At 42.5% G+C, this 13,163-nt stretch overlaps 1 protein-coding gene across 2 annotated transcripts; it reads left to right on the forward strand.

The window, feature by feature from the left end:
* The first annotated feature begins 7,143 nt into the window (after positions 1–7,143).
* LOC117562480 (PHD finger protein Alfin1-like) lies at positions 7,144–9,723 on the forward strand. Of its 2 annotated transcripts, XM_034240315.1 has the most exons (7): positions 7,144–7,303; positions 7,395–7,458; positions 7,664–7,752; positions 7,847–7,952; positions 8,186–8,291; positions 9,122–9,180; positions 9,508–9,723. In XM_034240315.1, the coding sequence occupies exons 2-7, from the start codon at positions 7,450–7,452 to the stop codon at positions 9,598–9,600; spliced, it is 462 nt and encodes a 153-aa protein (XP_034096206.1). In that variant the 5' UTR covers positions 7,144–7,303; positions 7,395–7,449; the 3' UTR covers positions 9,601–9,723. The 2 variants fall into 2 exon arrangements, with proteins under 2 accessions (XP_034096206.1, XP_034096207.1); XM_034240316.1 differs by lacking the exon at positions 7,144–7,303 and having other exon boundaries at positions 7,357–7,458; positions 8,222–8,291.
* Positions 9,724–13,163: the final 3,440 nt, after the last annotated feature.

Below are 13,163 nucleotides of genomic sequence, written 5' to 3' on the forward strand. Positions count from 1 at the left end.
GCCCCCGAGACACCCTCCACTCCAAAGCCCTCCAAAGCCAAGAGCTAACCCCAGAGAAGAGTCCCCTATGTCAGCTGGTGCTGAGGCTAGCTGCCCCCTCTCAGAGCCACTCTGACCAGTCTCTCAATAATACTGCTCTCCAAACACCAATCACAGTCAAACGCATTATAACACAATGTAAAGACAACTATTTACAACATTGGAAAGAAGAAACTAAAATCCAAAGTAGATTAGAATGTTACCTGGCTCTAAACAGAGTGTATGAGCTGGCAGAATATCTCTCTACTGTCAGAGATAGAAAGCAGAGACAGATCCTAACCAAGTACAGGCTCAGTGACCACAAACTGGCAATCGAAACAGGAAGACTCAAAAGTTCCTGGCAACCAAAATAGAACAGAATATGTGGTCACTGTACGACACGTGAGACTGAGACAGAGATGCACTTCCTCCTGAAGTGCCAAACATTCAACGAAGTAAGGAGCGTTTACTGGAACAAGTTGAACTCTGTAATCCCAGGTTACAAGGAGGTTGATGACCTCTCAAGACTGAGAGTACTCCTAGGAGAAGGAGACAAGGCACATCTTGCTGCCCAATATGTATACACATGCCACAACCTGAGGGACAGTGAATGAGACACACACACACACACACACACACACACACACACACACACACACACACACGTGTTGAAATGTAATTGTATATATATATCATCAATAATATGTAAACAATTTAAATGTATGTTAATGTTGTTAATTATTTTGTATTGTGATGCTTTGGCAACATTGTTTCTTTTGACTTTCATGCCAATAAAGCCCCTTTGAATTGAATTGAGAGCGAGAGCGAGAGCGAGAGCGAGAGAGAGAGAAAAAACACCCTCTCTGCTCAGCATCCAGCCCAACAACACCTTGGCCCCTCCTGATACACCCACACAGCCAGCTGCCCATCCCAGCCTCCCTCTACTCAGCCTGAAGAACAAGACCCACAAGTGGTCCTGCTGGCTGACTCAAACGGGAAGTTCCTGGACCCAAGAAAGCTTTTTCCTGAAAAAAAAAGGTGCTGTCTAAATAAACACTGCAGCACCACAGGCCAGGCCATGAAGCTGTTGAAAAAGGAGACCCTCAGGAGCCCTCAGTACCTGGTGATCCACACGGGAACAAATGACCTGCACACCCTCCGTAGGGACACTGCTGAGGCAGTGAGGAAAATGGCGGAGCAGGCCAGTAAGGAATTCCCCGACACCCGCATTGTGGTCTCCACCCTGCTGCCTAGGACAGACACCCCTCCTCATGTCATCCATGACATTAATATGGAGATCAGAAAAGGATGTGCCACCTTACCAAATGTCCACCTGGCCCTCCACTCAACCATTGGCCCCTGGGACCTCTATGATGGACTCCACCTACACAGAGAGAGGGTGGGGATATTTGCAAAGACCCTCAAAGATGCAGCCCTGGGACGCAGCCCTCCCACCCCCTCCTCTAGAGGCCCTATAGACCCTCCCAGACCGCTTCCTCCCCATCACCACCCCAGGATCACCACCCCTGCTGTGAGGAGACACAACAGCTCAGCCTGGACCTCCCACTCCCCATGCCCCCAACACACCCAGAGGAGGCTACTTTCACCCAGCTCAACACCTGCACAACATCAGCAGCAGAGATATGCAGCAACAGCTGCTCCTCGTCTCCCTCCCCACCTACAGCAGCGGAGCTATGCTGCAGTTGTAGCCCAGCCTGCTGCCACCCTCCCTCCCCCTGCTACCTCTGAACTGGGAGACATCAGGATCAGGGCTCGAGCTTAAGGACGTCCCGTCGTCCCGGGGCCGAAAAAAATAGTGTCGGGGAGGATAAAAAATAATTTTGGGACGAATTTGGGACGAGAGTTAAAATAAAAATACCCTGCTAACTCTACTACAAACGGCGATGAAAATGAAAACGACTGCACGTTTTGTGTAGCACACAGTTATTAAACCTCCTTGTCAACATAAACACACACGCACAAAACATTTAGAAACCCGCAAAATACACACATGTAGCTGCCACTGGCTGTCAGCCAGCCGCCCAGCTGGCTGTGCCCGTGAATTCCTGGCCCGCAAATTCACGGGTCTAGCTCAAGCGGCAAACTCTGGGGAACAGCCGGGAAGCCAATACGGAAGTGCCACACACTGCAGTTCATACATGGGCCGCTAGGGACTGGCTGCAGAAAGGAGCAATTTCCATAGACCCCCATGTTAAAATGCCCAACTTTACAGCAGAAAAAAACATGTTTCTACACATGGATGCAATACATATTATTATCGATATAGTTAGATTCCACCTTCATGATTATGAATCTGTGAGTGAATTGTTTTCTAACACGACCCTTTTATTTATATTAGGTCTTAATGTTTTTGCATAAATTAGGGCGTGGTCACGTTGATGGACACGTACATGCCTCACTGTCAGCTAACAGCAACTTGTCCACTCTGCAAGGCTATAACCATAGAGGCTACAACGTTAGTTAGTCATAGTACTACTACTTGACCCTTTAGCTTTAGCCGTGTTCGTGGTAATTGTGCCTTTTAGGGAATATTGTTACAAATGCGGGTGGCGCAGTGGTCTGTGCGTTTGATCATCAGATCAGGGGGGTGTTGGGGAACTCCAGTTCGAAACCCGCTCCCGCCCCACTGCGTCAGGCCGTTGTGTCCTTGGGCAAGACACTTCACCCGAATTTGCTCCTGTGGGTATTGTCCACAGTAGATGACCATTACATGTATGATCTGTATGTGTAATGTGTATTTGTAAAGCGCTTTGAGAGTCATTGATAAAGCGCTATAATAAATATAAGGATTAAATACCAGACAATTAAAATGTCGTGCTGTACTAACAGAACTTCCAAGAAGTCTAAAATGATAATATTATACATGTTAACCCCGTTCGCAGGTGTTTGTGTGCTTGGTAGCTTAGCTTGTTACTTATTAGCCAGCTAAGGACGTAACCCTTTATGCATACATATACATTTTAGTTTATGATTCAGCCTTGGGTAAGACTTTTATAGTCTATGGCTATGACGCCCATACTGCTAAACGGGAGCAAATGTTAATAGGGGACCCAATTATCCCAGTGGTGGCCGCCGGAGCTAACGGAGCCGCAGGGGGCTAGCTCCAGCCGGCGTCCCGGAGCTAGCCCACTGCGGCTCCGTTAGGTCTGGGCGGAGGAGTCCGTCTTTTCTCAACGTGTGACAAGCATTAAGAATAACAAAATATAGCTAATTCTCTTGCAGATTGTCTCATTTGATTATGAATGTAACGTTTATATAGGGGAACGACACTGTTAGCAGTAACTTGATATGCATGTATTTCATGTTAGCTTAGCTTCTTAGCCTGAACTAGCTATGTTTACTTCCAGTTCGGAGGCAGCAGGTCCCGCCTCGGCTCCGCCTCTTTGCCCTTATTTGGAGCAGGCCGGATTAGACTCTGACGTCACAGTCGAGCCGTTAGTGGCCGACTCCGCCTACTAAGGGTTTCACGGCAACTCTTCAGAATCCTATGGGTGACGTCACGGACACTACGTCCATTTATATATATACAGTCTATGGTCTAGCTATGTACTGAGTGTGTGTATTTCGCGGGTTGACAGTACAATGGCATCCCGTGGAGGAATTCTGAAATGTTTTACCGTTACATCACAAAAACGCACAGCAGAACCAGACCCTGGAGTGCCGGCCTCTTTATTTACTTACTCCTCTTCATCCCCTATAGGTAATAAGGCTGAGATGAGAACTCTCCATCGTATTTAGTCCTTAGCAATATGCTGCGCCTCTCCCCATGTAGGGATGGGTACCGAGTCCCGGTAATAAAAGGGCCCCGGGCCGGAATTATTAAAGACAGTGGTAACGTTAAGCTCCGACGTTATCGGACTTTTTATCGGTACTGGAGACATTTTTTAAATATACGTCTTATGTATTATTGCTACATACACATTATATCGCAGTTTTAGTTTCACCAACTCCGTTTCTAATATGCAATAAGACTACAACATGCGTCTATGATGTATTTTCGAGCTTTCCAATCCAGACGAGATCTCTCTCTCCCGTCTGTGTGCGAGGGGGCGGGGTCGTTTGTAAAGGTCTCCTGACTGTGTTACAGACTGTCATCCTGGTTAGTGGTTACTCTGATTGGATTCAATATTAGAGTAACTTTCTCGTTTGTTTAAATATATTTGGCCTTTGTTTATGTGATTGAATGATTTACTCAAATAAAAAGGTTGATGAAATATCATCTAATGATTTGTATGATGTTTTATTTATGTTAAAGGCTTTGAATGATTTTAACTAATGATAATGTAGAAAAACTAACATTTTAATTTCGGGACGGTCCACATTAATTTCGGGACGGCAAGATTGTATTTCGGGACGGTCCCGGGAGGATGGGGAAAAAAGTTAGTCGAGAGCCCTGATCAGGATGATGCTGCACACCCTGTGCACCCGACTTCTGTCCAGCTAAGACATTACATTTATATGTTATCGTAGTAATCAGAACAATAGTAATATTAGTGAAAATTGTTTTTTTTAATATATTTGTCTCACTATACAGGTTCATTTTGATTGTTTGTTTTTGAAAAAAATATGCGTTCTTTTCATATAAGCTGTTGGGATATTCAGGGACTCCACTCCTCAACCTTTGAGGTTAAGAGTGAGAATCCAGAGTTCTTAGAATCTATCAAAGATGTTGATCTAATTATATTAACAGAAACATGGTGTAAAAATGATCTGCTCACTCACTGTCCTCCAGGTTATAATGAAGTCATGGTGCCCTCTATAGAATCAAAAAACATACTTAAGGGCAGAACATCAGGGGGGATCTTGGTGTGGTATAAAGGAGATATTTGCCATCAGATCTCAGTAGTAAAACAAGGTAAATCACACATTTGGCTAAGGTTAGATCAAACCCTGGGCATAACTGACAGGAATCTATACGTGTGTACTATTTATATACCCCCAGTAGATTCTCCTTATTTTGAAGAAGACATTTTTGAAACTCTCCATTCAGAAATCGCCTATTTTCAGGTCCAGGGAAATGTGCTTCTAACTGGAGATCTGAACGGACGAACAGGAATTGAACCTGATGTCATAGACCCACAGGGCAGCCACCATGTATTTGGTGAACCCCCCCTGTTTACCACACCAACCGTCAGCCATCGAAACAGCCTTGACTCTGAAATCAATCAGAATGGCAAAGAGATAGTGCATCTCTGTCGGGCCTTAGGCCTGTACATAGTGAACGGGAGATTCAGAGGGGACTCTTTAGGGAGATTCACATACTCCTCAGCTCTAGGGTCTAGTGTAGTAGACTATGCAATCACTGACATGGACCCCTCCACTATCAGTGCATTCACTGTCAGACAGCAATCCCCCTTTTCAGACCACAACCAAATCAATGTGTTCTTTAAACTCTCAGGTCCAATGAGTGACACAACAAGGGAACCTAGTAAGCTGTATACATTACATCCTACTTACAGATGGGCCCCAGACAGTGGAAACAAATTCACCATGGCCTTGAACTCACCTGATCTGATGAATGACATGTCACTATTTGACCAAAATCAATATGTTCCTACCAAAGATGGTGTAAACATGGCCATTGATTATATCAATATGATATTTCACAAGGCAGCTATTCAAGTTGACCTTATAAAACAAAAGCAGAAGCCTGTTAAAAGGCAAAACGCTGACAAATGGTTTGACCAAGAATGCAAGACCATCAGAAAAGACCTGAGAAAAATAGCAAATGAAAAACATCGGCAACCAAACAACCCCGCCTTACACATTAGATACAATGACGTTTTAAACAAATATAAATGTACAATAAGGAACAAAAAACAAAATGATACCCACATGAAACTTGAGGATATTGAGAAAGCCATTGATCAAAATCAATTCTGGGATCTGTGGAACAACCACAAGCATTACCCATCCAAAACGGTGACATCTGGAGAGAACATTTTGAAAGTTTGTACAAAGACATACCAATAAATCTAATGAATTCAAATCAATGTATTACAAAAGAGAAACTCCAAACATTAGAAGAAGCTATTAAAGACAACCAAAACCCCCTTGATTTCCCAATAGGCGCATTCACACTGCGGTACTTTTCCCACAAAGGTTCATGTGAACTTAGTTCATGTGAACTCTTTTATCGCGTTCACACCAAAAAGAGCCGGTGTTGTGTCACATTATGCCTCCCCGTCATGAAATGCCCCCCTTGTCACGGGAACGAGCATTTCTAAATGACACGTTTACACCTCTAAATGACACGTTAACACCATAGGTTTACACCTTAAAACGATGTTTAAAACGAAAAGTAAACGTTCAGGGTTTTTATTAATGGTAATTTTCAGACTGTGAGTTGTTTAGTGGTAGCTCATAGTCTTGATTATTCTGGTTTAACTTTTCGCTCCGTATTTGAGGTGTCGAAATTCGTTCGTCACTTCCTTTTCAGTTTGTTTTTTTAAACGTTTTTTTTATCATTATTGTTACGTCCTGTCTGTATAAACGTGCTTTAAAATGTATTGTTTAATTTGACATAGTTGTCATCTAATAATCTAAATATGTTTACAAATGTTACATAGTCTTTGTCAGCATATATGCTATGCGTACAAAATAAAAGTGTGACATTCATGAAACTTGCTCCATTTATTGGTACCAGTCCTAGAACCATACCCTGAAAAATGCTTGAGGGTAGGATTCATAGAAACCTCTTTTGGTGGGGGGGGCATTATATGACAGGCCTGGCCATCACAATATGCCCCCCCTTGCTATCTTACAAAATAAAAGTGTCACATTCATGAAACTTGCTCCATTTATTGGTACCAGTCCTAGAACCATACCCTGAAAAATGCTTGAGGGTGGGATTCATAGAAACCTCTTTTTTTTGGGGGGGGGGGGGGCATTTTATGACAGGCCTAGCCATCACAATATGCCCCCCCTTGCTATCTTACAAAATAAAAGTGTCACATTCATGAAACTTGCTCCATTTATTGGTACCAGTCCTAGAACCATACCCTGAAAAATACTTGAGGGTGGGATTCATAGAAACCTCTTTTGGTGGGGGGGGCATTTTATGACAGGCCTGGCCATCACAATATGCCCCCCCTTGCTATCTTACAAAAATAAAAGTGTCACATTCATGAAACTTGCTCCATTTATTGGTACCAGTCCTAGAACCATACCCAGAAAAATCAACCAGCGCAATGACGGTCAAGCAGCTGTTATTGACAGCTACGCTATGACCGCCATCTGGAAACACAAATTTGGAAGAATCCGGGTATGTACATGATTGGAATGACTTTGCTTTTGTAAATGTTGCAAATGTGCATTTTTAAACAGGAATGTAATACTTTTGCAACTACTCTCAGGTTGATCCAATGGCACACAGTCATCGTGGGAATTGTGAACGAGAACCATCATTGGATGTTGGTGGTGAGAATAGGAGCATATTTTAAGCTCCAATCTGTATCTATAGTGCTGTATACACCATATATAATTAGTGATTTGCAAGATAACCGGGCCACACATACATGCTGTCACTTATTATTGATCAAATCTAAACAATACCCTACATCGTACCTGCGTAATGTATGGTTCCTGCCTAATGCATGTTGTGTTTCCATGTGAATAATAAAAGGTAATGTACCCCCATGAGAAGAAAACCCTCTTCTTGGATCCACTTGGAGAAGGGAAAGGCAAAACGAAGGTGTGCCTGCAGTCTACAAGGTACATTTGATACAGTGTACTAGTTCCGGTGTTTTATGAGTATTTTGACAATGATGTGCTGCATCTTGACACATGTACTATATACATACTGTAGAGCCTTTATGAGGATGAAAGGCTGCAAGGTGTCAAGATGGACATGCAGCACCCTCCCCCATAATCGCCAACAAGACAGCACATCCTGTGGTGTCCTGGCCTTAAAAGTGAGTGTGAAATGCATTTAGCCAAACATTACTCTCAAACTCAAATTCAGTAGCAATTAGACTGAATATCTTGACTTGCTTTTATACATCTTGATCAAAGATGTATTGAATTGTGTCAAACTACACATATACAACATGTCATTCTTTAAATCTGTTGGGTAATTTGTCTGTATTCCATTTGAGGGTAAAATCATAGACCATGCAGTCCATATACTAATCAAGGTTCTCTTCAGTTTGCAGAGAAGATTTTACTGGGGGAGTCAATTGAGTTTGAAACCTCACAGAAGGCAGTGCACGAGCTGAGGCTGGACATTGCTACTTCTCTCCTCAGAGAATCTGGTTTGTTACCTTTTCTCAACATTGTCAATGACTTCATGTAGTTACTTTTATTAATTGTATCTCATAAGTATGCATCAATAACCTAGTATATTAATAATGTGCCATGCAAATTGTTGTATTGTATCACTGCTTGGACCATTGGTACTGTTGGGTTAATATTGACCAGGGACATTATCAGGGTTTTAAAAGCAACACAGTGGCTTAAGTACAGATTAGGGTAAATAGTCACTACATACAGTATATTGTGTATCTCAACTCCAAACAGATAACATATGAAGCATCGCAGGCAGGCATCTTCAACTGCAATTTCATATAGGCTACACACGTCACACTCTAACACACCCTTTCAATTCTGCGGTTTATTTAAGATGTGAGATTTCCCCATCTTCCTCCTTTCAATGTGCTCATTGGTGTGTATTACTTTTAACTGATATCCTCAGTTAATTTTTACCTTGAACTTATTATAATCAAAGCTGTAAAGCTAATGTGATGAACAACAAAAGAACCATGAGAACCAAACTTAAATTGATGCGTACAGTGCGAAAGAAGTTTTTGGATGTTTTGTAATGACATTGTGCAGGTTCCCATTCTACAGAGGGTAAGGAGAGTGAAAGAAGGAGCAGATGGCTCCTCTGTGCTCAGATTTAATCATTTAGAAAATCTATGTGTTTGTGTGTGTTTTGCCTTTTCTTCACACAAAATAATAAAAGACCACAACAAATGTGTCCTTATATAATTGACCTTTTAGTCAAAAATTGGAATGGGTCACCTTGACCCCAAATCTGTAATGTGGTTTATCTGAAGATATTGATTACGTTTTGTCTCAACAGATGATCTAAGCAGGCTTTGCTTTTACTGCGGGATGGAGGAGCAGGATGAAGAACATTGGGTAATTTCCTATTGCACATTACAAATAAAGAAAATTAGCAGAAATATGTTTCCAGACTTTATCAACATAACATTTGCGTTGGTAATTGCTACTATATTTGGCATCTTCAGCATTAACTGATAAAGGATTAATGTTTTGCTTGTTTTTCCATACATTTTTGTTGAAAATGTATTTCTTTCTCATAACACAACATTTATGTTTTTGAAAGATTTCGATTATTGAAGGAATGGTTAGAATGTTAGTGGGAAATACATTAGAGATATTCTATTATCATAACAAAATCCCATAATGCATACCTTACATAACAAGTATTTATTGTTTTCTCAGATTTGCTGTGACATTTGTCAGCAGTGGTACCACCACCAATGTGTACAAAGGCCGCCAGTTGATCAACCGTACTTGTGCCCTGGATGCACATAATGCCCCGAGGGAACCATCATTAACTGTCCACTGTCATTTCAACCAATGCAACTATTGTTTGGCCTGTTATAAAATGCACCCCACCCCAAAAGAGGTTTCTATGAATCCCACTGTCAAGCATTTTTCAGGGTATGGTTCTAGGACTGGTACCAATAAATGGAGCAAGTTTCATGAATGTGACACTTTTATTTTTGTAAGATAGCAAGGGGGGGCATATTGTGATGGCCAGGCCTGTCATAAAATGCCCCCCCACCAAAAGAGGTTTCTATGAATCCCACCCTCAAGCATTTTTCAGGGTATGGTTCTAGGACTGGTACCAATAAATGGAGCAAGTTTCATGAATGTGACACTTTTATTTTGTAAGATAGCAAGGGGGGGCATATTGTGATGGCCAGGCCTGTCATATAATTCCCCCCCCACCAAAATAGGTTTCTATGAATCCCACCCTCAATAATTTTTCAGGGTATGGTTCTAGGACTGGTACCAATAAATGGAGCAAGTTTCATGAATGTGACACTTTTATGTTGTAAGATAGCAAGGGGGGGCATATTGTGATGGCCAGGCCTGTCATAAAATGCCCCCCCACCAAAAGAGGTTTCTATGAATCCCACCCTCAAGCATTTTTCAGGGTATGGTTCTAGGACTGGTACCAATAAATGGAGCAAGTTTCATGAATGTGACACTTTTATTTTGTAAGATAGCAAGGGGGGGCATATTGTGATGGCCAGGCCTGTCATAAAATTCCCCCCCCCCTACCAAAAGAGGTTTCTATGAATCCCACCCTCAAGCATTTTTCAGGGTATGGTTCTAGGACTGGTACCAATAAATGGAGCAAGTTTCATGAATGTGACACTTTTATTTTGTAAGATAGCAAGGGGGGGCATATTGTGATGGCCAGGCCTGTCATATAATTCCCCCCCCACCAAAATAGGTTTCTATGAATCCCACCCTCAAGCATTTTTCAGGGTATGGTTCTAGGACTGGTACCAATAAATGGAGCAAGTTTCATGAATGTCACACTTTTATTTTGTACGCATAGCATATATGCTGACAAAGACTATGTAACATTTGTAAACATATTTTGATTATTAGATGACAACTATATAAAATTAAACAATACATTTTAAAGCACGTTTATACAGACAGGACGTAACAATAATGATAAAAAAAAACATTTAAAAAAACAAACTGAAAAGGAAGTGACGAACGAATTTCGACACCTCAAATACGGAGCGAAAAGTTAAACCAGAATAATCAAGACTATGAGCTACCACTAAACAACTCACAGTCTGAAAATTACCATTAATAAAAACCCTGAACGTTTACTTTTCGTTTTAAACATCGTTTTAAGGTGTAAACCTATGGTGTTAACGTGTCATTTAGAGGTGAAACGTGTCATTTAGAAATGCGCGTTCCCGTGACAAGGGGGGCATTTCATGACGGGGAGGCATAATGTGACACAACACCGGCCGGCGAATCAGCGGACATGAGGGGGTCCCGTCCCGACAAGCTAGCTTGGCGTGCTAACCGTCGGCGGAGGCTCTTAATGGTGAAGCGGGTACAATACCCGCACGAGCCGGGGTTATCGATAGCCTCCTGGGCGTGTTCCTGCCCGAGGCAGGATGAGCAGACCTGGTGTGAGTCTGTGCCTGAAATGTTAAAGCCGCAGCCGCATAGCCGAGCTTCCGAGTCCCTGACTCCTCTGGTGTGAGGGAGAGAAGGGTCCATCTTCGTTCGCCGGGGTGTCGGCGTGGAGTGGACGCGCTAGTAACAGGTACGTTACTGAGAAAAAAATCCAACCTTGCCGTTAGTCCGAAAGGAAAAAAGGCGACGGTGTAGATTTTATTCTTTAAAGAATATTAACTGGTGTGTTAATACCTCTCTTTTTTTATCTCTGTCTCCTCTGGTGTGAGAGAGAAAATAGAACGTCCTCTTTACCGTGGTGTCGGTGTGGAGGGAAGAAAAAACTAGCAACAGGTATGTTACTAGCTTGAAGAAAAAAATCAAACCTTACCGTTATTTCGACAGAAAGAAACGGCGAGGCAGATTACAATATTAACTGGTGTGTTAATATTGTTCAGTCTTCTTGCAAAGCAAAAAAGTAACCGGCAAGCGCCCGTCGACCGAATGTTAGCTTTGGGTTCAGTCTGTGGACCGTTAAGCTAGCCCGGTTACTGATATTCGAGATGTGCTCTGAAGCGAGAAGAGGTGTTTGAATGACGCTGCATCGTAGCGCAAGCTACTTAAAGGGTGGGTGGATTCCCTGACGTTGACGTCAAGATCACCAGCCAATCAGGATTGGCGTAATGAGATTGATGCTTCTGTTTGCATACGCGTTGAGGCTCATCCCATAGTGCAGTGGTTCTCAAAGTGGGGGGCGCGCCCCCCCAGGGGGGCGCAGAGGCATGACAGGGGGGGCGCGAGAGACCAGGAGGAAAAATGGTTATTAAAAAAAAAAAAAAGATTATAAAAAATAAATAAATCATATTTTGAAAAATTATTGATTCGAAAATAATATGATACAGTACTATTACGTCTGGGTCTCTGTGTTTCATTAAAGCTCGGCTCTGTGTGTGCGTGCGTGCGTGCGTGCGTGTGTGTGTGTGTGGAACGAGCCATTTTGTGTGCGTGCGTGAGCGAGAGAGAGAGATAGCGCACCGGTACCGGAGATCGTTGATGTTAGCTTCTGGTGCTAGCGAGCTATGCTAACGGATATAAGGAGTTTTTTTAACAACAAAGTGGAGGAGAGTCCTCTCCTGTCAGACTGAGAGTCTCAGTGAGCTAAAGGACTCTCAGTGTTATCTCAGTGGGTCTCAAACGTTTTGGTCACCATTAATGTAAACAATTATTTCCGAGGCACACGTTTATATGATCATTATAGTTATAAAAAAATAAGAGAATACATGAAAAACAGCTATGAAATACTATATGACAGTAAAACAAGAATAAAGTTTAAAAGAGTGATTTATAAAATATCCATAAAGAAATAGTAAATCTGTTTACAATTCTGTTTCATCTGGGTGTTGAGAGATGTATCCATAGATCTCTTCATTTTGCTCTCAAAGTGCACCAGATTGATGCTTTCAACTTCAATATTTAAAAATCTTCCCGGGGGAGCATGCCCCCGGACCCCCCCTATGTGAGGTCCACACACCACCTATAAATATAGCACTTTACCCCTGCTTACACCTATATGCCGAGACTTGATATCGAGCCTTCATTGTAACAGTCGCGGGTACATAGTGTATGTGCGTGGGGAGTGTTGCAGTAGAAAATTCCACTGTAGCGACCGGTAGATTAATGGGAAACCCTAAATGTTTGAGCACGCTCTATGAAAGGTCAAGCTACCCCACAGCACCCCCAAAAGAAATCTCTGGCGCCGCCACTGAGCCTGACTATTTGTGTTGGGGGGGCCCGACTTTTTTTTTTCTCCAAAGGGGGGGCCTGACCGAAAAAGTTTGAGAACCACTGCCATAGTGAGACATCGAACGGAGTGTTATGAATGAGAACTATCAATGTTGTTTAAATGTGTGTCAACCACAGACCTTATTTCGAGCTATTTT

The sequence above is a fragment of the Gymnodraco acuticeps genome, unplaced genomic scaffold (assembly GCF_902827175.1).
Source record: "Gymnodraco acuticeps unplaced genomic scaffold, fGymAcu1.1, whole genome shotgun sequence".
Classification (NCBI taxonomy): domain Eukaryota; kingdom Metazoa; phylum Chordata; class Actinopteri; order Perciformes; family Bathydraconidae; genus Gymnodraco; species Gymnodraco acuticeps.

Excerpts from the sequence above, each read along its gene's own strand:
- LOC117562480 (XM_034240315.1), top strand. Across the intron at positions 8,292-9,121 it reads TTCTCTCCTCAGAGAATCTG|ATGATCTAAGCAGGCTTTGC; the intron begins GTTTGTTACCTT and ends TTGTCTCAACAG. Across the intron at positions 9,181-9,507 it reads AGCAGGATGAAGAACATTGG|ATTTGCTGTGACATTTGTCA; the intron begins GTAATTTCCTAT and ends TTGTTTTCTCAG.